The sequence below is a fragment of the Microcaecilia unicolor genome, chromosome 4 (assembly GCF_901765095.1).
Source record: "Microcaecilia unicolor chromosome 4, aMicUni1.1, whole genome shotgun sequence".
In the NCBI taxonomy this organism is placed as follows: Eukaryota; Metazoa; Chordata; class Amphibia; order Gymnophiona; family Siphonopidae; genus Microcaecilia; species Microcaecilia unicolor.
In genome coordinates this window covers 334,157,214-334,182,152 of record NC_044034.1, presented here as the reverse complement: position 1 = coordinate 334,182,152, position 24,939 = coordinate 334,157,214, and the positions used below count along the sequence as shown (strand labels likewise).

Here is a 24,939-nt window from a genome sequence, read left to right as displayed (position 1 = left end):
TGTCTTGTGTTCTGCCTTGTTTGTCTTGTCTTGTGTTCTGCTTAGTCTGCCTTGTCTTGTGTTCTGCCTTGTTTATCTTGCCTTGTGTTCTGCTTTGTTTGTCCTAGTTTATATGCTTGTGTGAGCTTGGGCTGGCCTTTAGCCCTTGTGTTTTTGTGGGCTCCAGTGCAGCTTTGCTGCTTGTGTGTGTTCTGCCTTCTTGTGTTTGCTTTTGCCTGTGTATATGTGCCTTATCTTTTTGCCTTCTGCCATTGTGCTTGGGTTCTGGTTTGGCCTTGCGGCTCGTATGAGAGGGCTCTGGTGTGCATGGGTTCCAGTTTGACCTTTCTTCTAGCTGTACTTGGCTCTGCTCCTGTGTACACTGTTTTTGCCTAGCCAGGCTCTGATCCCGTGTACCTTGTTCCTGCCTAGCCAAGTGCTGTTTCATTGTATTGCCTGTGTGCTTATTGCACTTCTGGTCTGTTCCAGTTCTGCCTGTTTAGTCAAGTCTTGGTTGGAGGGTTCCCCTGCTGTGGCCGTTCGTTGGCAGCAGCCCAAGAGCTCACATTTTCCCCGGGTTCATGACACCATGACAGTGACTGTCTCACATTTCCGACAGCAGGGGTTATTCACCACGTGACATGCTTGCTTTTGAGAAAAATAGGCTGTATACACAGTTCGAAAATGATTGTCCTGCAAATCCGCACTATGAACCAAGTGAGGAGTTCCCCGAATAGCAGCTGAGAGAGTCTGGATACGAACTGACCTTCCCAAATCCTGCCCCCATTGATCTGCAACGCTCTTCATATTCAGGACTGGGGAATGTCGACTGATCTCCCTATGGAACCACGAAACAGAAATTTGGCCCACAGCATTCCCTTCTAAGAACTCTCTCATTTGCTCCCCGAATACCAGGGATAAAGTTGCCACCAGCAGAGACACCAGACAATGAGACAGTTGCATGTAAGCTAAGGTAGCTGTTGGATCATGGGCACACCATTGTAAACAGCCAAGAGTATTAAAAAGGATAGTAGTAAGGCTCAAACTTTGTCCCAAAAGAAGTTATTTTCTGTTCTTTGCCTGTTGCTGCCCGTTGATAAGGTCCAGGATCCCAATTCTTTTTCAAGTGTTTGTGGGTTTCATATATAAACAGTTCTTTAAACTATCTATCTTTTAAGGTCTGTATATGGAGTACAGCCCAAATCATTCCCCATATTGGGCTTGGTTTTATGAATGTAGGTGGTCTTACATATTGTCTTGCTGTTCGTTAAAAAATGTTTTGAAAATAAAAAGTGAAATTTTGCCCACAAAAATATTTTCTTGCCCGTTGGTGACGTGTTATTGCCCCCTTCATATTTGAAGACATCCCATAGGTGCTTTGTCATCAGGAAAATCAAAATTGCTCACATGTGATGGGTGTTCTGTAAAGATAACAGATCAATAAGTCACACAGCTCATTCACTGTCCCTTTGGGTCTTGCCCTTTTATCCTTTGTACCTAAATCTGCACTACCCAAGCTGCAAAGGACTCAAATACAAATCAACTTATGGTCCAGGTTTTCCTACATAAGCACACAACTGTGGAACGCATTACCAAAAGCCTTGAAAACTATGAACAACCACCTAAACTTCTGGAAAATACTAAAAACTAACCTGTTTAAAAAGGCATACCCTACCGATCCAACATAAATGCCTGATCTCTACAACACAACAAAACTAAAGAACGTAATGGACATAACACAACTCTTCCGTTGTACGATTCCCTAGTGTGGCTGGGCCACATGAACTTTATCTTACCACAACATCACTTTGTATTTGTTTACACCGGAGTCTGTAACGCCTCTCCGGTACTATGTAAGCCACATTGAGCCTACAAATAGGTGGGAAAATGTGGGATATAAATGTAACAAATAAATAAATAAAATCTCACTTGTTAAGCTAGACAATTTAGGAAACTGAAGAATGGCAGAAGGATCTGTGCATGCCCAACAAAGTCTTTTAGGAGACTTTCAGGCTCATTTTCAAAGCACTTAGCCTCCCAAAGTTCCATAGAAACCTATGGAACTTAGCCTCCCAAAGTGCTTTGAAAATATGCCTCTTTGGGGCTCATTTTCAAAGCACTTAGACTTACAAAGTTCCATAGGTTACGTCTATGTGCTTTGAAAATATTCCTCCATTGGACCTGCAGTATGTTGGTGCATGCAACAGTGCCATGACTCGTATGTATCTGTGACTTGTTGATCTGCTTTCATCAGAGAACATCACAATTTAGCTTTATTGCTTCCACTTTAGGTCTTCTTTCTTTTTTGTTGGTGTGTATTTTGTTTCATATAGCTTTGCATATTTTTGGAATAAAGGGCATGTGTGTTTTATCACCATACGTACTAACCATTTTTACACATCTTTTCCCTTGACGTAGTGTTCCATAGGCACACTGTTCATGTATCCCTGTAATGCCTGCATGGGGCTCTGATAAGGATCAGCATAGGATAGCAATGGGAGTGACTAAATAAGAATGCTTAAAACAATTTATAAGCACTAATAAAATCTGGAACAGTTGGGCCAGCTCATTGCCATGAGATTTACATTCAGTTCTAAGCCTACTTTCTGCTCCTCACACCAGCCGGAGATGCTGCCAGTGACGGCCTTCATGGTTTTTGGCAGAGAGGGCTACCTGGCTATCATTTAATGTAGGCCATTTTAGAGCACTATTACACTGATTTCTGCAGGAATCCTCTGTACGTAGCTGTTGCAGTGGTCAAGTAGATGGGAGGGAGGGGGACTATGAAGGGGCTAAAGTAGGTTTGGTAGCACATAAATGAAGGCCCATGATGCTTAAAAGGGCTTTTGGAGTTGAAAGCACAGTAGTGAGCAGCAGTAAGTGCCAAGCTGTAGTGAAAATCAAATACCAAGTCTACATGAACGCCCAACTGAATTATTTATAAAGGCTTTGCTAGAGTGCTGCTTTTTAAGTGTTTACAGGGTAAGTAGTCAGAAATATATTTAGAAAAGAACACTTCAAGCAAAAGCATCAAGTAACTCTAGATATGCTTTTAAGTTTGTGCGTTCTTAGTTATGCACTGGAATAGTTCAAGGTTCAACTTTATTTAATATACCGCAAATCCCAGAATCTAAGTGGTTTATAGTGAATAATACAAGAAAGAGAGTAATTGAATGGCACATTAGGAAGCTAGGTTACAAATTTTATAATTATAAGGAAGGGAGACGAGGAGTAGGAAATAATTAACCCTAATTAAGACAGAAGGAGAAGGGGCATGGGGAGAAAATGGACAAAAAAATTGACAAAGACAATTCCAGGGCCTGCAAATATCAGCAACTGAATTACACAGCGAAGTCTTCAGGTCTAAATTATGTAATACTGAAAGCTTTTCTGAAAAGATACATTTTCAAGTTAAAAAAAAATAGGTGTATTAGAAAATTTAGCTTTGAAATAAAAGCAGTTATAGTCATTGCACAGTGATGTGACTCTAAGAGGCTAATCTTGTAATAACCTACCTAACTTGGACAGTCAGTACACATGAGTTACACAGATTTTCAAAGCGGAAGGACATAGCCTTCCCTCTGAAAATTATCCCATCAAAAATAAGCTATGCTCACAATTTAGTACCCACAAGCGTTTTGACAAAATTTTCACTCATTCTTTTGAAAATTCAAAAGTATGCATGTAAGTCCAAGCTCTGTCCCAGCTCTGCTCCCAGGAACACCTCTGCTTGCAGATTTCAGATCACAAAGCAGTGGTTTGTGTGTAAATGGATTTTGAAATTATATTAAAAAAACCCAAACATGGAGCAGTCCATTCCTGCATGGGATATATGTGTGTACCTCTTGCAGAAAGAACATTTGTTGCCTGGCCTATATCTCCAGGTAGATAGTGAAGTTGGGGCTAATGCAAAAGAAGTGGGCAGGCAGCAGCTTGCCACAATATTACCAGCCTTTGGGGCAGTACAGAAATCGAGGTTAGTCTGAAGGTCTACAGATGAATGGAAGTGCTTTTAGTTCAAGAAGGCTACCTGATGAGTACATAGATTCTTTTTAGGATGCATTAAACATAAATAATTTAAAAGAAAAGTGGAGACACCATAGAGCTTACTGGCAGATGAGAAACTTGCTACAGTTTGATTGATTGTGGTCTCCCTGTTGTCTTCCACACTATTGTTACACCTGTAACATTTCCTGACAGGACAGAATGAAGGGATTTACTACTGTTGTGCATTTGGCAGCAGTCTTTGGCCTTCTGGCTCATGGAGTGGAGGCTAGTATGAAAGACGAGGAGGCTATGTGCATTTATGAGCGTTTGAGTGGAGAAGATGCCGACTTTTGCTGGTGAGTATTAGTTTCAAAATCAGGGTAAGAAAAATAAATAACAATAGACTTGTACTTTTTTTGGGATCTTGCCAGGTATTTGTGACCTGGATTGGCCACTGTTGGAAACAGGATGCTGGGCTTGATGGACCTTTGGTCTTCCCCAGTATGGCAATACTACTACTACTACTTAACATTTCTAAAGCGCTACTAGGGTTACGCAGCGCTGTACAATTTAACATAGAGGGACAGTCCCTGCTCAAAGAGCTTACAATCTAAATGTACAACAGCAGTGACGTTAAAGCTATTTTTGGAAATGGAGGTAATCTGAGTTTGCTATAGCAAAGCATGATTGTGAAAGTGAAACTGGTGGTTTGTTCTTTTTGAATATTTATATAATTGTTCTTTGATGTTGAAAATGTGGCGTATGCTATATAGATCAGTGAAGAAAGTTCCTAGTATCATTCATTTTGAATTGTACTTTTCAAAAAGCAGAATAGAAAAAATGCTTAAAGGTGTGAAGATGGGGGGGCCCTTGCACAAGTAGCATCACTTAGGCTATAGGCCTTGAGAAGAACCTGTGAAACCCTTTCTTCTGTGCATCTCTTTGTATTGGGTAGGGGAGTGCAGGGATCTTTCCAGAGGCCTCTGACCATTGCCTGTTATACACAATTTATTGGTCAGTATTCAGGCAGTAGCAGTCAATGTTGCTGACTGCTGCAGACAGAATTAGGCCCCAATATTGTGCTGGGCCTTGTCTGGGAACTGGCACTGAATATTGGAGCATGATTGGCCACGAATGTGCCACCCTAACTTATGTGGGTCCTAGCTGGGACTGTAAGGTGCTATACCAGTCTGATCTCCCCCCCCCCCCCCCCCCAAGCCCCTTAACATAACCTCTCTCTCTGATCCCCAATTCCCCGTTTCATCTTCAAATCAGATGCCTTTCCACATCTGAAGCTTCACCCCTCCCTGGACTTCAAATAACCCCCCTTTCTCCCTGAAGGATCTCCCTAGTGTCTAATGGGATGGGGCTGGAGCAGTCCTCTTTCACTCCTGCTTCATTGGTTCTGAGTCTAAAAATGGTGGTGCCTCAAACGGTGGTATAGCGAAACTACCACTAGGGGTGTCACCATTTTTAGGTCCATAGCCGACAGGGCTGGAGCAGAAAGGGGACTGCTCCAGCCCCATCCTACTGTATACCAGGGAGCTCCCTTAGGTAGGTCTGGGGCATGAAGTGGGGGGAGGGGGGCTTTGGAGATGTGAGGAGGAGTGGAGCTTCAGATGGAAGACAAATCGGCGGTTAGGGATCTGATGGGGGATCATGGTAAGGGAGCCATCAGAGGTGGGGGGGGCTTTGGATATGGGGGGTTGTTGATGAGCAGTATGGAGTGACTGGGAGGCATAGAAAGGAGTGGGGGATGCATTGGCTCAGAAACCTGGAAGTTATTCGGGTGCTGGCACCCACATAGCTAACCAGGCAAACATAGGACTGATGTTTGTGTGGTCCAGTTAGCTATGTGGGCACCAGAACTAAATATTGCCAGTACCCACATAACTGCCAGCTCCTCCCAGACTCTGCCCCCATATCACCTCTCGGCGGCCCTGTTCCAAAATGGTCAGTTAGTGCTGATATTCAGTGGCACTGCCCAGTTAAGTACCACTGAATATTGGTGGATAGCTGGCCCCAAGCAATTTAAGTGGACATGTGCCTTTCCTGCCCACTTAAATCACTTTCAACATCAACTTCTTAGTTTTTTTTTTACTAGTAATCAGGACAACTACTATTTCATGTATAGAGATTCTGATCATCATCATTCCAATTACTTTCAAAAGCAGAACTGCTACAGAACATTTACAGAAGCTGAACAAATGCAGATGGATTTTCTGTTATTGTGTGTGCAATTTTATGCATATTCCTCCAAAGGGCTTTTTGTGAATTCACATTATCAGGTTAGAAAGATAGCTTTGTCAAGTACAAGGATAGCTAAGACCTTCCTCAGAATCTTAATATGTATTTCTTCTTTTTCCTGCAGGGGTAATCTTGAAATTATCTATCCAGATTTGGGAGATGCCTCATGTATGTACATTCCAAGATGTGGCCAGTATAGGGAAAGAATTAGTAAGGAGTGGGGCAGTCCTAAAGTGATGTTCCCAGAGGCTGAGAAGGTAATGTCCAAAGCACAACTGTAAGAAGAATAACTAGCAGTAACGTTTTGGGATGTCTTATTGATTCTGTCTTTGCTTTCCTGATCTCCGCTCAGTATAACAGGTTTTTGAACCTTCTTTAGCTCTAAAACCGATGGTTCTAGTTCTACCTAACTTTCAGCCAGTTAATAACATGTACTACTGCATTAGAGTGCACTATTACTGTTAACAAATTTTGGGACCCTTTTACTAAAACACGTTAAAATCTGAGTGTAATGGTTTTTAATGCGGAAGTTTCCCACGTACTAAGCCCACATTTAATGCGGCAGCATTTTAAGGCTTTAAAAATAATTTATTTAGGTCCCATGCTAATTTTTACATTAGTGCACGAGACTTTCAAAAAATAGAAGGTAGTAAGTGCTCCCACCCTAAGTCCGCTTATCTGCAAATACGCTAGCTGAATAATGCTTCCCCATCCATGACACGCCCTTTCCCAAAAGTATTTTTTATAAAATAACATTCGATTAGCACATGCAGACTAATAAGTTACTGCGAAATGCTTTAACTTGTTTTGTGTTTTTTTCACACGCTAAACACACGTTAGGGCTTAACACCTTGTTGTAAAAGGACCCCATAGTAAGTAGGTCCTATTGCATAAAATGGGACCAGCAGTAAACTATTGTGTGTTAAAGCATTAGTGCACGCTAACATGTTAGTAACACTAGCTGTTTGTGTGGATATAAGACTGTGGGGGTGGGGGGCAGATTTTTCCACTTTTCAGAGTTGATTAGTGGTTTAATGAGGAGGGGGCAAGGTTGGCTTCTTTTGAACAGAAATGCACAGAGAGCTTAAAAAAGGCTACTTAAAATGTCACACTTGCTGCTTGTTTCCTCCTTATGTTTTTTTACATAATTAAGAACTTCTGACTGGCATAGCATTTGTGCACTGATTTTTCTACTTTGAGATAAAGGCTCTGGGCAGCAGCCTAGATAGACCTTCCCTGTAATTTGTGGTGTTCTATCCTTGCCTTTGTTTTGGCTTTGAGATTTTCCTTTCTTTTGGATATCTATGTACTAGAAAAAAGGAAAACTAGATCTTTACCCTCTCTTGGCTCTCTTTTGATGAATGAAATGGGCCCAGTTGACCATTTTATGGTGTTTGTATGAACAGTGGTGGTTGCAGTCAAGGTAGAATTAACTCTTTGGTGGGCCCCTGATGAACAGGTGTGTCAGCCCCCCCCCCCCCCCCCACCATCAAACTATAAATATATTTTAAAACTCCTGCAAACAGGGCCTTGCAGGGTTCTGACTGCAGAGGAAAACCTGCATGTGAGAGGATGCAGCGGGTAAGAAGTGCTGCTCATCTACGCATCATACCAACTAGGGGACAATACACAGGGGGGTGGGAAGAACAAAAAGACCTCTTAATCTTATTTATGCTACAAGGGGAAAATTCTCCCTTGAGAGCTACTGAATTACACATCTGAGGTGGCCTCTCATAAACATTAGGACCCTAGGTACATGCCTAGTTTGCCTATTCTTTAATCTTGCCCTGACTTCAATGCTACTTTCTCTTGAATGAGAGGAGGGATGCCCTTATGCCTCCAGTGCATCCTATGGAAAGGATGTGCATCATTGTTGCCCAGGAGTGAAAAACTAGTGTCCTGCTATCAGCTTCTTGGCTGAAGGCAATCATTGGCTTGGTGGTGAGGGAAACTTGGATGCTATGGAAGAGTTTTGCTGGAACTGGCATTTCAGACAAGCGGGCCAGTTCTTTCAAGGAGAGAGCATTTCATCTCCTTTTGTAACTAAGGAAAGAGGTTTTTTCTGCTGCTTCAGATTTTCAAAGGTTTTTCTCTAGCTAAGTGGCTCTGTGAAAGAACTTACTGTTTTTGGAAACTTTCATGAAATTGAAAGCTATAGTTGTGGTGAAAGTGACTGGTTGAAAAGTGGATGCTAGGATAATGAAGGAATGAGAGAAGATCATGGACCATGCTCAGAGAATTAAAGCTTCCTCTGGAACTCTTACTCATATTTTTAAATAAAATTCAAGCTGAAAAAGATCCGAAAGTTGAGAAAATATTATAAATGTAACAATTCAAAGATGTCTCAGCTCTGGAGCTTTTTAAACTATACATTTGTCAAGTGCTTTCAGTTTCAAAGAGGCACTACCTCTTCAAGCAATGTATTACTTATCTTTCGCTGTGGCGGTAGCATTCACAGTCTGGGGGGTGGGAACGGACTGCAAGCAGGTCAGTGGATGAACTTGGACCCATGATGGTAAGGATCTAAAAGGAGCCCTGGTATGTGATTCGGAGGTGAGCATTGCTGCTAGAATGACTGGGCTAACTCAGTTGGGAGCGGTGTAAAATAGGGGGAAAATGCTTGAGCATTTGCAAATGAAGGCTCATGGCACCAGATCCCAGCCTTGGTTCTGAATGAGATTGGAAAGAGAGAGGAGCAGAAGGAAACCGCTGGATCCAAAAGGAGTGTCAATCCAAGTAGTCCAAATTAGAAAATTTGTGCAGTATTTCAAGGAGCACTAGCTGATTGAAGGATATTTATTTATTTAATATTTACTATTATCTATCAGAGCTTATCTCAGCAGTGTTTTATTTATTTAATATTTACATTTATTTCTTTGAGATCAAGCAGGAATTGAATCCTTATGCATGGGTGATGACATCAATGGAGCCTGGCATAGTTCACTAGCAACTTTTCCCAGAAGTGTTTAGGCTGTCTCATTGCACACGTACACCTGTTTCCACTTGCTACTATTGCACAGGACTTCTTCAGTCTAACCTTTTCTTAGAGCTGATCGTACCTGTTTTATGTTGCTGTTACCTTAAAGTCCAAATTTCTATTTTATTTAAAGTCTGTAAGTCCTCTGCTGTTGCTGTTTCATGGTCTGTTTTTGTTTACCTGATAGTTCTTTAGTCAGGATTTCATTTTATTTATTTTTCATGTTAGCCCACTTTAGACCAGTTTTCAGCTTTGAGCACCAAGCTTGGAGTATTTCTCTCACCATCAAATCATTTGATTTCGCTGTTGCTGTTTTTCTGGCCAATATGTCCCAAACATAGACCCCCAGTGGTTTCAGAAGGATACCCACTCATGGTACCTGTAGTGCCTGGGTCCTAAGCATGATCCTTCTTATTATATTTTTTGTTTACAGATGTCAGAGAGGGATTTGTGGTAGAGAAAAGCAAAGGGAAAATATTCTCATTGATAGACTGGTGCATTGATATCAGCATCAGAAATATCTATCTCCACGGATCCAGGAGGTTCTTTGAACACTATCATAAACAGCGAGAGGGTCTTAGTCACCCTCAACATCGAGCATCAGTAGAATCCACTGGGAGTATCCATCATCTAGTTCCTGCTCAAAGAAGAGAAAAGATTCAACTTCATCAGGAAAGGGGATGGGACTTGATATATCGCCTTTCTGTGGTTACAATCAAAGCAGTTTACATATTATATACAGGTACTTATTTTGTACTTGGAACAATGGAGGGTTAAATGACTTGTCCAAAGTCACAATGAGCTGTAGTGGAAATCGAACCCAGTTCAACAGGATCAAAGCCTGCAGCACTAACCACTAGGCTACTCCTGGTGCCAAGGAAGTGCGAGGAAGGACATCGGGTTGAGGTCAAGGAGTCTCAACATCACTGTCCATTGAAGCATAGCACTGAGAGCACCGAGGCACCAAGGTCACCTCTGTTCTCAAAGCACCCTTGATGTGAGAACTGCTCATGCATGCCATTAGAGAGGGTGCACCAGCCTCCACATAACTGAGACCCCGGTTTCAATAATCCTTAAGTGACTCAGGAAGATGTGGCCACTTCTACTGTAATGCCGCTGCCGTTTGTTGATGGCAGCCTTCAAGAAACAGCTCATGGCACTCAAGGAGTGGTGGAACACTTCTTTCTCAACGTGATGCTGCAGGTTCAACATTATTGATGTTGAGAGCAGAGGCAGTCCAACTGATACTCAAAACTCACGTCCTGCATGAAAAAGATGCATTCACAGAGACCTGGAGGGGGCTTGGAATCGAAGTCAGCTGCATTGGTGTACATTTCCAGTGCATCAGGGGAGGATGTTTCATTGAGGCACAGCAAATCCTTGGTGTCTCGATGCCATAGTAGGCCTGATCATTCTGTCAGTAGTGCAAGACAGGCAGAGATTCAGACTTCACCAGCTATTCGCGGGGACATCATCAGCTATATGTACGCCCAGACTAAAAGACTCACACAAGGCATCCTCCTCTTGGAGCGATGTTATCGGGTGACAAAGCAGGGGCACTTGAAAAAACCCTCTGATTCTAATTGAGATGCTGTGATGGTGACTTTAGCCACCTTGAACTCCCTCATTCATGAGAGAGCTAAGAAACACCTACATCACTGCCAATTTCAATACCATCATTATGGGAACAAGGCAAGCAAGATGTTGGCTAGGATAGGCGTCTTCCCCTTCATTCCCTCCCTCTTTGCCCCTGATTTGTTCTTGTGTACATCGCCTTGTGGCTATTGCCCAACTATTTTATGACTATTTTTCCAGCATGTACTCCATGGACCCGAACCCTGCAGGCTCCTCCCTGGAGGATTATCTAGAGGATTTGGGTTTGCCTGTGCTTACGCCTGAAATGCAGGCTCAATTGAGCGCCCTGCTTCAAGTGACAGAAGTCCTGCAGGCATCAAGCTCCTGTCATCTGACAATGTGCCTGGATTGGATGGGTTTTCTCCCAGATATTATAAGCTCATAGCCCTGCATCTGCGTGCCCCATTGACGGCTTATTATGAGTGGTCATTTCCCAGGGTTCCTTCCTCCCTAGGCCAACGAGGCTGTCATTACTTTGATACCTAAACCTGGTAAGGATTCTGATTGGGAACATGAAGGGAAAGGGTGGAAGACACCAACCAATGTTGTTCCAGAGAGACGACCAAAATAAAATCCAGAAGTCCAAGGCTTCCAAAGAGTGAAAACTCTATTCTCCAAAGTGTAGACAATTTTTACCGAACATGGGCTGTGTTTGGCTGCAAAACCTTTTTCAGGGGTCTGTACTATTAATAAGTAAAATACAGAGAATAGAAATGAAAATACAAATACAACTAAAAACATAAAATTTTACAAAATGTATGATATCTTCAATAACAGATACAGTGGTGGAAATAAGTATTTGATCCCTTGCTGATTTTGTAAGTTTGCCCACTGACAAAGACATGAGCAGCCCATAATTGAAGGGTAGGTTATTGGTAACAGTGAGAGATAGCACATCACAAATTAAATCCGGAAAATCACATTGTGGAAAGTATATGAATTTATTTGCATTCTGCAGAGGGAAATAAGTATTTGATCCCCCACCAACCAGTAAGAGATCTGGCCCCTACAGACCAGGTAGATGCCTCCAAATCAACTCGTACCTGCATGACAGACAGCTGTCGGCAATGGTCACCTGTATGAAAGGACACCTGTCCACAGACTCAGTGAATCAGTCAGACTCTAACCTCTACAAAATGGCCAAGAGCAAGGAGCTGTCTAAGGATGTCAGGGACAAGATCATACACCTGCACAAGGCTGGAATGGGCTACAAAACCATCAGTAAGACGCTGGGCGAGAAGGAGACAACTGTTGGTGCCATAGTAAGAAAATGGAAGAAAGAAGTACAAAATGACTGTCAATCGACAAAGATCTGGGGCTCCACGCAAAATCTCACCTCGTGGGGTATCCTTGATCATGAGGAAGGTTAGAAATCAGCCTACAACTACAAGGGGGGAACTTGTCAATGATCTCAAGGCAGCTGGGACCACTGTCACCACGAAAACCATTGGTAACACATTACGACATAACGGATTGCAATCCTGCAGTGCCCGCAAGGTCGCCCTGCTCCGGAAGGCACATGTGACGGCCCGTCTGAAGTTTGCCAGTGAACACCTGGATGATGCCGAGAGTGATTGGGAGAAGGTGCTGTGGTCAAGATGAGACAAAAATTGAGCTCTTTGGCATGAACTCAACTCGCCGTGTTTGGAGGAAGAGAAATGCTGCCTATGACCCAAAGAACACCGTCCCCACTGTCAAGCATGGAGGTGGAAATGTTATGTTTTGGGGGTGTTTCTCTGCTAAGGGCACAGGACTACTTCACCGCATCAATGGGAGAATGGATGGGGCCATGTACCGTACAATTCTGAGTGACAACCTCCTTCCCTCCGCCAGGGCCTTAAAAATGGGTCGTGGCTGGGTCTTCCAGCACGACAATGACCCAAAACATACAGCCAAGGCAACAAAGGAGTGGCTCAGGAAGAAGCACATTAGGGTCATGGAGTGGCCTAGCCAGTCACCAGACCTTAATCCCATTGAAAACTTATGGAGGGAGCTGAAGCTGCGAGTTGCCAAGCGACAGCCCAGAACTCTTAATGATTTAGAGATGATCTGCAAAGAGGAGTGGACCAAAATTCCTCCTGACATGTGTGCAAACCTCATCATCAACTACAGAAGACGTCTGACCGCTGTGCTTGCCAACAAGGGTTTTGCCACCAAGTATTAGGTCTTGTTTGCCAGAGGGATTAAATACTTATTTCCCTCTGCAGAATGCAAATAAATTCATATACTTTCCACAATGTGATTTTCCGGATTTAATTTGTGATGTGCTATCTCTCACTGTTACTAATAACCTTCCCTTCAATTATGGGCTGCTCATGTCTTTGTCAGTGGGCAAACTTACAAAATCAGCAAGGGATCAAATACTTATTTCCACCACTGTATATAGAAGAGGATATTGGGGGTGGATGGGGGGGGGGGGGGGGGTGTTGGGGCAGGGGGGTGGTGATTGTCTTGATTGAGCTTTTGAAGTTTAATATTTGTACAGCGGTTCTTGTTTCCTTCTGCTCATAATAAGTGATGGTTATTTCTCTTGCTGTTATTTGTTCATTTGACTATCCTTGAAAATTGCTAAATACTATTTGAAAAACACTGATCATACAAGAGCAGGGCACTCTTGCATCCCATCTAGAGTCCGTAGCCCTCACACTTTGAATGCTGAGAAGTTAACATTGTCTTCCCAGAACTTACCTCACAGTGTTTTGCAGGTCTTACTTGCTGCTGGAAAGGATTCCACTAAGAGGACATATGATTTTAAATGTAAGATGTTTGCCATCTAGTATGTGGGACTTGCTACTAATGAAGCCTCTCATTAAGCCTCCCATAGTGTCATGATATCTCAATATTGTTCTTACCCAGCTTATGAAAGATCCTTTTGAGCCACTAGATAACATACCACTTAAAGTACCTGAGGTTTTGTTTTTGGTGGCAGTTGCTTCAGCATGCAGGTTTAATGCGCTCCAGGCCCTAGTGACCGATCCACCTTATATTAAGATTATAATAATAGAAGTGGTTCTATGCACTGTTCCAAACTTCCTTCCTAAAGTTGTGTCGGAGTTCCACCTTAACCCAGTCAGTAGTCTTCCATCCTTTGTTCCTAAACCCTAAAGGTGAATGCGCACTGTACACTTTGGACTGCAAGAGAGCCTTGGCCTTCTATCTGGAGCAGACTAAAGCCTATAGAATGTCCACCTAGCTTTTTGTTTCTTTTGACCTTAACAAGATGGGGACTACTGTTGGCAAATGCACACTTTCCAGTTGGCTAACAGGTTGCATCTCCTTCACATATGCTCAAGCTGGTCTGACTCTGGCTGGTCATGTCACAGCTCATAATAAGATCATAAGCCATATTGGGACATAAGCCATACTGGGGCAGACTGAAGGTCCATCAAGCCCAGTATCCTGTTTCCAACAGTGGCCAATCCAGGTCACAAGTGCCTGGCAAGATCCCAGAAGAGTACAACAGATTTTATGCTGCTTATCCTAGAAATAAACAGTTGATTTTCCCAAGTCTATCTTAATAATGGCATATGGACTTTTATTTTAAGAAATTATCCAAACCTTTTTAGATCCTGCTAAGCTAACTGCTTTTACCACTTTCTCTGGCAATGAATTCCATAATTTAATGACACATTGAGTGAAGAAATATTTTCTCCGATTTGTTTTAAATTTACTACTTAGTAGCTTCATTGCGTTCCCCCTAGTCCTAGTATTTTTGGAAAGAGTAAATGAGCGCTTTACCTCTCCTTGTTCCACTCTACTCAGTATTTTGTAGACCTCTATCATATATCCTCAGCTGTCTCTTCTCCAAGCTGAAGAGCCCTAACCACTTTAACCTTTCCTCATAGGGAAGTCATCCCATCCCTTTATCATTTTCGTTTCCCTTCTTGGTACCTTTTCTAATTCTGCTATATCTTTTTTGAGGTGCAGTGACCAGAACAGCACACAGTATTCGAGGTGCAGTCTCACCATGGAGTGATACAAAGGCATTACAGCATTCTCTTTTTTGTTTTCCATTTCTTTCCTAACATTTTATTTGCTTTGTTAGTCACTGCTGCGCACTGAGCAGAGGGTTTCAACGTATTATCAATGATGACACCTAGATCCTTTTCATGGGCGGTGATTCCTAATATGGAACCTTACATCACATACGTATAGTTCGGGTTCCCTTTTCCCACATGCATCACTTTGCACTTGCTCACATTAAACATCATCTGCCATTTGGATGCCCAGTCTTCCAGTCTCGTAAGGTCCTTTTGTAATTTTTCACAGTCTTCTTGCAATGTAACAACTTTGAATAACTTTGTGTCATCAGCAAGTTTAATTACCTAACTAATTATTCCCATCTTTAGATCATTTATAAATATGTTATAATGCAGCGGTCCCAGCACAGACCCTGGGGAAGCCAACTATCTACTCTTCTCCATTGAGAATACTGACCATTTAACCCTACTCTGTGTTTTCTATCTTTTAACCAATTTTTAATCTACAATAGGCCATTACCTTCTATCCCATGACTTTCTAATTTCCTCAGGAGTCTTTCATGAAATGCTTTGTTACATGCCTTTTAAGATCCAGATACTGATATCAACTGGCTCACCTTTATTCTTTGTTCACCCCTTCAAAGAAATGTAGTAGATTGGTGAGGCAAGATTTCCCTTGACTAAATGTATGTTGGCTTTGTCTCATTAATCCATGCTTATATATATATATGCTCTGTAATTTTGTTCTTTATAATAGTCTCTACCATTTTGCCTGGTACCGACGTCAGGCTTACCAGTCTATAATTTCCTGGACTATTTCTGGAATCCTTTTTAAAAATTGGCATTGCATTGGCCACCCTCCAGCCTTCTGGTGCTGCTTCAGTAGCCCACTTGAGGAAAGCCTCCATAGAGGAGATTTGCAAAGCTGTGACATGGTCATCTGTTCATACATTCACATCCCACTGCTGCCTAGAACAAGATTATAGACGTGACAATAATTTGGGCTAGAGAGTCTTCCAGAGTCTATTTGGGGTTTAGAATCCAACTTCATCCTCCCTAGGCCCTTCTCTTTCAGTCCCAGGCTGCCTTCCAAAAATAAAATAAAATGATAAAGTAGCTAGTTGTAGCACCACTTGTGATTCTTTTTCCTTTTTCTGTTGAAGTCCACCTGTGCCTAGAGATTCACATATGTGAGGATTCACGGTCCTGATTGTTCTCAGATAAAATGAAGTTACTTACCTGTAGCAGGTGTTCTCCAAGGACAGCAGGAATTCTCTTCCACCACTCCCAGGAATTGTATTCCTCTAGCTAGTAATAGACTGAGGGCCTGTGCCACAGATATATGCATGTGCAGTGAGATGGCCCAAACACTTGTTGAAGAGCTGCTGGGATACCGTTTCCTGTGCCATTCTCCATTTATTTATTTATTTTGTTGCATTTGTATCCCACCTTATCCCACCTCTTTGCAGGCTCAAAGTGGCTTACAATACATCATGAGTAGTGGAAGACTGTTAGTAGATAAATATTTGGTATTGCAGGATCTTGGTCAGCATGATGTTAATAAAACAAACAAAATAAACGAAGTCATAGTATACAAGCAGATATTATGAAACAGTTCTGGATATAGATGTGCGCGTTGTGCATATTCACATTTGTTGATCTTTGTGGTAGGCTTTATTAAAGAGATGTGTCTTCAGTAATATGCGGAAGTTCGTTCTTTCGTATATCGATTTCAAGCTGCGCGGCAGTGCGTTCCATAACTGTGTGCTCAGGTAGGTAAAGTTTGACGCATGCATTATTTTGTATTTCATTCCTTTGCAGCTGGGGAAGTGCAGATCAAGGAATGTGCGGGATGATCTTTTGGCATTCCTAGATGGTAGGTCTATCAGGTCTGACATGTAAGCTGGTGCGTCTCCATGGATAATTTTATGAACTAGAAGGCATATTTTGAACGTGATGCGTTCCTTGAGTGGGAGCCAGTGTAATTTTTTTCTCGCAGGGGCTTGGCACTTTCAAACTTTGGTTTGCCAAATATGAGTCTAGCTGCAGTGTTCTGGGCTGTCTGGAGTTTCTTGATTATTTGTTCTTTGCATTGATGACATTGCCCATGTGTAAGGATTCAAGTCTTGCTGTCTTGGAGAACACCTGCTACAGGTAAATAACGTCATTTATTTATTTATTTGGATTTATTTACCGCCTTTTTAAACAATTTCACCCAAGGTGGTGTACAGCAAAAATAATCTGGACTTAGGCAAGAGACAGTTTCAGCAGAAAAAATATTCAAATAGTTGTACACATTATGGTATAGTATGCTACTTATAATATATATATCCAAGCCCATCACACCAATGCTTTTTATAATACTGCAAAAATTAAAAACAAAAATGTAATACATTTATCATAAAACAGTACCATAAAACAAACAGCAGAACTCATCCAGAACTTGTTCTTTCTTGTACACTCAGTGCAGACCTCCCTTTTTCTGGGAACTGAAATAAATTGTGTTACTGTCTAAGCAGGGGTGTTTCTAGCCCTCCAATTTTGGAGGGGGCCCAGGGGTGGACTGGGGGGGGGGCAACGCATTCCCTTCTCCCCCCGCACGTTAAATATACCTTTGCTGTCAGGGATGCCAAAGCCCTGCCAGCCACAGAAATTTGGTTTTCGATCCCCTCCTCTTTGTGCTTCTGCTGTAATGCAGAAGGCAGCGATGTGACTCCAGCTGCTGACTCCGGGACTCCCTGAGCATGCTCATTCTTTCACGAGCTAAGCATGTGTGTGAAATCCTGATGTAGGCGGCTGGGGGACAGGCTGTCAACTTCTGCATTACAACAGCAGCACAAGGAGAAGGGAACAGCTTTGGCATCCCCGCCAGCCATTGAAAGGGGCGCTGCAGGTTTGGAGGGGGCCTGAGCCTAAAGTGGGAGGGCAGGCCCCCAATGTCCCCCATGGCTGTGCCACTGCTTCTACATGCTCTTCCTGGTACGTAAAGTGAGATTTAAATTCAAAGGAGGCATTCCATAATTGGGTTGCCTCCATTTAGGCGTTCTGAGGATGCATGGTGAGAGCCAATTCTATAACAGCATCTGGGCACACAGATTTCATTATAGAATAGTAGCATAACCTCATATCATCGTGCCTAACATTTATGCTTCTGCGCTTATAGCAACCATAAACCTGGCGTAACTTCTCTGCATAAATTCAGCAAGGACACATGTAAATTATAGTATTCTGTAAGTTACGTGTGTAAGTCCTTTTTATCAAAACAGAAAATACAGCTGTCATTCTGGACTACTTGTAGGTTGTAATGCTTGCACTAGCATAACATTTATCCAAACCTTAGTGTGTAGATGAACTTTTGAGACCTACGGGGGTAATTCTATAACCGGGCATCTCCCTTTAGGTGTCCCAAGGTTGCGTGGTAGGAATCTATTCTATAACAGGTGAAGTCCTGAAAATAGAAGATCATTCTAGAACGTTGGGTATAATTTATAGACTCCACTTTGTCAGTTGATAAGCAAGATTGATGCTCTTAGCAAAATATATATTTTTTTTAACTTCGACAATTACGGGCAATAAGATCTGTTTTAGAGAGAGAAGATTTTAGGATCATACCCCAAGTAGTTTTGCTGCCGCAGTTGGATTATTGCAATTCATTATACTCTCGTATATCAAATAAGTTGTTAACTAGCCTGCAGTTATTGCAGAATACTGCTATTAGATTGATAAGTGGGCTTGGGCTGCTTTGATAGCGCATCTTCTACTTTACGAGATTTTCATTGATTGATGGTATGCAAATGTATTGATTTTAAAATAATTAGTTTAATTTTTAAATCAATTTTTGATTTAAACTCAGAAAGGGTTAGGCGAATTGCTCGTGTTTCCATCTCTCGATAGAAGTTTAGGGTTCTTACGAACTCTGAAACTGGGCTTTTATTCTTTAAAAAATGTTCACTTTAAATCCATTTTTGAGGTTTTTTTTCCCCTTCTTTGTGGCTAGGTTGTGGAATATGTTACCTCTCAACTTGAAGCACATGCCTTCTTATTTTCCTTTTAGGAAAGTCCTGAAAACTTACTTGTTTGGGTAATAATTAGTGGCTTGGCTTTGTGAAATGATTTCTGTTTGTTTTTTTTTTCTTTTTAATTTATATGCATTTCAGTTTGTTAATTTCTTCCATTGTTAAGAGATGTTATTTTTGAATTGTAAACTGCTGTGAATCCTGTTGGTATACTGCGGTATATAAAACTCTTAATAGAACAGAATAACAGAACCTAGGTACATAGGTTCTGTTATAGAATATTAGCATAACCCGGCATTGGTATGCCTAACATTTAGTAACATAGTAGATGACGGCAGAAAAAGACCTGCACGGTCCACCCAGTCTGCCCAACAAGATAAACTCACATGTGCCATTTTTGTGTATACCTTACCTTGATTTGTACCTGTCTTTTTCAGGGCACAGACCATATAAGTCTGCCCAGCACTATCCCCGCCTCCCAACCACCAGCCCCGCCTCCCACCACTGGCTCTGGCACAGACCGGACAAATCTGCCCAGCACTATCCCCACCTCCCAACCACCAGCCCTGCCTCCCACCACCGGCTAAGCTTCTGGGGATCCCTTCCTTCTTATCAGGATTCCTTTATGTTTATCCCATGCATGTTTGAATTCCGTTACCGTTTTCCTCTCCCCACCTCCCGCGGGAGGGCATTCCAAGCATCCACCACTCTCTCCGTGAAAAAATACTTCCTGACATTTTTCTTGAGTCTGCCCCCCTTCAATCTCATTTCATGCCCACAGGTTCACAAGCCACAGAGCTGGTGTAAGTATGGGCACTTAAATGTGGCAGGACATGTGTAACTTATAGCATTCTGAAATTACATGCCCAAGTGAGGCCCCACCTATGTCCCAGCCATGCCTCTTATGTGGGTACTTTACGGATCTGTAATGTTCTTCAACAACAATTTTATGAAAACGTAATCGTTATTTAGGGGGTAATAATCAGAAGCTTTTCCACAGCCATGTTTACCCAGGGGGAAGTGTTGTCTGATTATTTCCGTCTCCCACTGTAAGGTAAAAGTCTGCATGCATACACAGTGCGTGCACTTGTGTTCACTAATGATACCTCCCTAGAAGGATGGGTTTTGGGGAACAAAAGAATAATTCTCTGGTTAAAGTAAGCTGTTTGGAGAGAAAGGGAGCACTGTCACTGACAGTCTGCTCTGCTAGCAGCAGCACTGTAAAGTAACAATCTGCAAATTGATACATCAGTGAAGATCTAGGGCAAAAGTGACAGCAAGGGGCAGAATATGCAAATTTCTGGTTACATTATGAGAAAAGGATCACTAGTTATTATCATTTATACATGTAAGATGATAATATTGGCTAAGAGTAGTATAGTGAAGTGCACACATTATACAGAAATGACAGGAATGTGTTAGGAGGTCAATGCAAACTTCTCACCACAATTAACCAAGTAGGAGATTTTGGGGGCTCTAGAGCTTCTGGAAGGTTAAGTGAAAGATTCCAAGATATAGAATAGGATTTCTACTGTAAGAGGTGAGGGTTCTTTCAAAAGAGGAAAACCTGAGTTGCAGGCCACGGACTCCAGATTGCTGGAATTAGAAAGAGCCACTCACCAAAGAGCTTAAGAGCTGTGGACTTGCCATGGAGTTACCCTGGTATGGAGGCGAATGGCCCCAAGATGAAGCTGTAGTGGGAATCTAGACCTAGGATTGCCAACATTTTGAAAGAGAAAAACCCACCACATACCATACCCCCAACCACTTCCGCCTGCTGGATCACCATTTCAGAGGGCAGGCAAAATAGCACACATTGAATGCCATGTATATTTTTACATGTGAACATGATGGGTAAAAATCAAAGCCATGATTTATGCCGGTATACTGGAATTTTTACAGTGAAAGGGGCTTTGATTATTTCTCTCTAAATGTTTACGCTATAAAAATATAATAGAGCACAGTATTGTAAATATTAATCGGCATACAAACTTTTATTTCAGTTAAATTGGAAGAGGTTGTGGGCAGTTGCTGCAACTTCAGATCTCCCCATACACATGATTCATCTCCCAAATTCCTCAACCCCTGTACATATGATCCTCCAGTCTTCAATGTGCATACAGAAGTATTGAACATACTGCCTCTTTCTTCCAGTGTTGCCAGCTCATCCCAGATCAATCAAACAGACTATAGCAGTTTTGATTTTGTCACATTGGATTCAGGAACTTTTATCTCTGATTAGAGAACCCAACTGGACAAATAAAACTACATCTCCATGTATGTAGTAGGGCAGAAACAGGACTGGATTAACATTTGTGATCAACCTATGTTGAGCAGGCAACCCTGTTCCCCCATCTCCCACCAAGCCAATCAGGGCTCCATATATTATAGATCCCTGTGGTTCACACAGTAAGGCAATGGTTCCTAAACCTGTCCTTGGGGCTCCCCAGCCGGTCAGGTTTTCAGGATATCCATGAGAGAGATTTGCATGCACAATGAATATTCATTGTGGATATCCTGCAAAACTGGCTGGGGAGCCCCCAGGACAGGTTTGGGAACCACTGCAGTAAAGGTTTTAATCACAAGGTTACAGTTAGGAACAGGGGAGCTTGTTACTGGAAGAGTCAGGCAGCAGTGACACTGAAAAAAAAAATATGCTCCAGTTGTGGAGGGAAAGCAGCCAGGGCCATTGCAAGGATATTGGGTACTGTAGGTGAACCTTCAGTTGTGCGTCCCCCACTCCAGTGGCGTAGCCAGACAGCCAATTTTGGATGGGCCTGAGCCCAAAGTGGGTGGGCACAATATTTTCTCTGCCCTGCCCTACTGCAAAATATAAATACATTAGCTAATAAGGATCCTCAAGCTCTGTCAGCTGAAGACTTTCTCTGAAGGTGGCCAGAACTCCCTTTTACCAAACTTGGCAGGCAGCAGCAACATCAGTAAGCCACTGATGCCAGCACCCTATGCGTGCTTAGCTGTCGGTGACTCAAGCATGCTGTCACCAACTGCAGAGCTTGGTAGAAGGAAGTTCTGGCCGTCTTTGGAGGAAGTCCTCAGCTGGGGAGGCTTGGGATCCCTAACAGCTATACAGCAAGGGTCAGAACTGGTGTTAGACATGCTAGGGCCCCCTCCCTGATCCCCTCTCCTCCCTGCCTGCCCTCCGATTTCCCAACCCGCCATTACTGTCACACCAACAGACCCTCACCAAATACAGAACAAGGGATCACGTATCAGAAATAAAAATATTTAGACAAAAATTGAACTCGGAACCCCAAAATGTTAAACTTAGCATGTACTTCAACACTGGAGAAATAAAAATAGAAATGCATTTCCTTTCTCCTGAACACGATACAAACACATTTGCTATGTAGATTTCCCAAAGCCAACATATTCCATTTAAAACATTCAAAATACATTGCTTTTTTCTACCTTTGTGGTCTGAACATTGTATTTTTCCATCATGTTGGTTGCAGTTTCTTTTCTGCTTTCCTGTCTGTTGTCTTCTAATTCTCTTTCATGCGGCTGCTGTCCATTTGTCTTCTTTTACCTTCACTACACCTGCTTCTGACATATTGACTTCTTATTTTTAGCTCTTTCCTCTCTTTTTTCTTCTTTCTGCCTTGCTGTCAACTCAAATTTCACCCTCTCACTGTTCTCCTCCTTTTTAGTTTACAGCTACCTATCAGATTTTCATCTTTTTGTCTCACCCACTAGCTTTTCCATTTCCCCATCTCACTCCTTCCTCAGCCCTCCTTTCCCTTTCATTACCATATTTCTATCCTCTGTAATCACTATCTTTTTATTTATTTCCTTGCCACCCTCTTCCTCTCCCTCCTGGCCTCTCCCACATGGTTTCGCCATCTTCCTTTCCTCCACCCTTCTAGCCCAGCATCTGCTCCCTCTTTCTCCCCACCCCACTCTTGCAGCCTTACATCTCTCTGCCCCTTCTCTCTTCCCTCCTGCCCTCTCCCTCATGTTCCAATATTTCTCCCTCTCTCTTCCCTCACTCCCACTGTCCGGCACCTCCAGTGCTTTTTTTAGAAAAAAAGGTGCCGGTACTCATTGTGGGCAGGGTCACCACACATGGCACCCCCCTATTATAGCCACACCCCTTATACCAGCCATGGCGCATATAAACAGACATCATTGAAAATATTATACTAGTATAGGAGAAAAAATAATGTGATTTTTTTCATTATAAATAATTTCTGTAAGCTGTTACAGCTCCAGTATACCCAGTGCAAAATAAGACAAATTCCAAACACTAAAATGAAAATAAATGATTTTTTTCTACCTTTGTTGTCTGGTGACTTTGTTTTTCTATCCATATTGGTCCCAGTCTCTGATTCTGCTGCTCTACCTGTTCTCTTAACTCCGTTCCAGGGCTTCCTTTCCATTTATTTCTTTACTTTCCTCCTTTCTTCTTCTTTTGTTGCCCTGCATCCATAAGTAAAAGCTGGGTCCTCCTCCATGGAATTGACTGGAGGAGGTATAACATGGATCCAGCTTTTGCCTATTTTCTCCATCCATGTGCAGTTTTTCCTCATCTCCATCCATGCGCATCTTCTTTTTTCTTTCCTCCCCCCTTCATGTCCAGCACTTTCCTCTCTCCTCCCCTCCACCATGTCCAGCATTCTCATCTCTCTTCCCTCCTCTGTATCCATATAAAGCAATAATTCTCTCTCCCCTCTCCTCCATCCAAGTCAGCATTTCTCCTCTCTCCTAGCCAACTCCTCCATCCATCCATGTCCAGCAATTCTCCTCTATCTCCTGCTCTCCTCTCCATCCATTTCTAGCATTTCTCCTCTCTCCCCTCATCCATGTCCAGCAATTCTCTCTTCCCTGTCCTCCCCTCCCCGTCCAGCGATTTCCTCTCTCCCCTCCATGTCCAGCAATTCTCTCTTCCCTGTCCTCCCTCCCCGTCCAGCGATTCTCCTCTCCCCTCCATGTCCAGCAATTCTATCTTCCCTGCCCTCCCCTCCATGTCCAGCAATTATCTCATCCCTGCCCTCCCATCAATGTCCAGCAATTCTCTCTCCCTGCCCTTCCCTCCCATTCCATGTCCAGCAATTCTCTCTCTCTTGCCCTTCCCTCCCATCCCATGTCCAGCAATTCTCTCTCTCCCCTGCCCTTCCCATGTCCAGCAATTCTCTCTCCCTGCCCTTCCCTCCCAGCCCATCCCATGTCCAGCAATTCTCTCTCCCTGCCCTTCCCATGTCCAGCAATTCTCTCTCCCCTGCCCTTCCCTCCCATCCCTTGTCCAGCAATTCTCTCTACCCTGCCCTTCCCATGTCCAGCAATTCTCTCTCCCTTGCCCTTCCCTCCCATGCCATGTCCAGCAATTCTCTCTCCGCTGCTCTTCCCTCCATCCCATTGATTTCCAGCAGTTCTCTCTCCCCTGCCCTTCCCTCCCATTCCAGCGATTCTCCGCCTCTCCCCTGCCCTCCTATCGTCGTGCAGGGATTTTTCCATCCCTCCCCTGCCCTCACCGCTCCCATATCCAGCGATTCTTGGTCCCCCAGCGTCCTCTTTCACTGCCTGCCAGCCAGTCGGACTCAGAAGCGAACGGTGCAGGCAGCGATTGGCTGGCAGCGTCTTAGCTTCCCTCTGCAAGTCCCGCCTACAACTTCCTGTTTACGCATAGGCGGGACTTGCAGAGGGAAGCTACGACGCTGCCAGCCAATCGCTGCCTGCACCGTTCGCTTCTGAGTCCGACTGGCTGGCAGGCAGTGAAAGAGGACGCTGGGGGACCAAGAATCGCTGGATATGGGAGCGGTGAGGGACGGAAAAATCGCTGCACGACGATAGGAGGGCAGGGGAGAGGCGGAGAATCGCTGGAAATAATGGGAGGGGAGGAGAGGAGGAGAAAAAGGTGCCGGTACGCCGTACCGTTGCGTACCGGCACAAAAAAAGCACTGGGCACCTCTCTATCACCCTTCTGCTCCTGAATCCAACATCTCCTCCTTTCTCCCCTCTCCAGCTCCTGTGTTTCTCTCTCCCTCTCATTCACCGCCAGGTCCAATATATCTCCCTCTCTCCCACTTTCTACCATTTCCCCCTCTTTTGTGCCACGGGTCCAACACTTCTCTTCCCCCCCCCATGCAGCATTTTCTCTCTT

General features: G+C 43.2%; 1 protein-coding gene across 3 annotated transcripts in view; it reads left to right on the top strand.

Moving 5' to 3' along the window:
- PEBP4 (phosphatidylethanolamine binding protein 4) overlaps positions 1 to 24,939 on the top strand; it is a 539,830-nt gene that overhangs the window by 2,874 nt on the left and 512,017 nt on the right. For all 3 annotated transcript variants that reach the window (XM_030202039.1, XM_030202037.1, XM_030202040.1), the window contains exons 2-3: positions 4,180 to 4,322; positions 6,338 to 6,470. In XM_030202039.1, coding sequence (XP_030057899.1) covers positions 4,186 to 4,322; positions 6,338 to 6,470 — 270 coding nt within the window. In that variant the 5' untranslated portion in view covers positions 4,180 to 4,185. The remainder of the gene's footprint in view (positions 1 to 4,179; positions 4,323 to 6,337; positions 6,471 to 24,939) is intronic.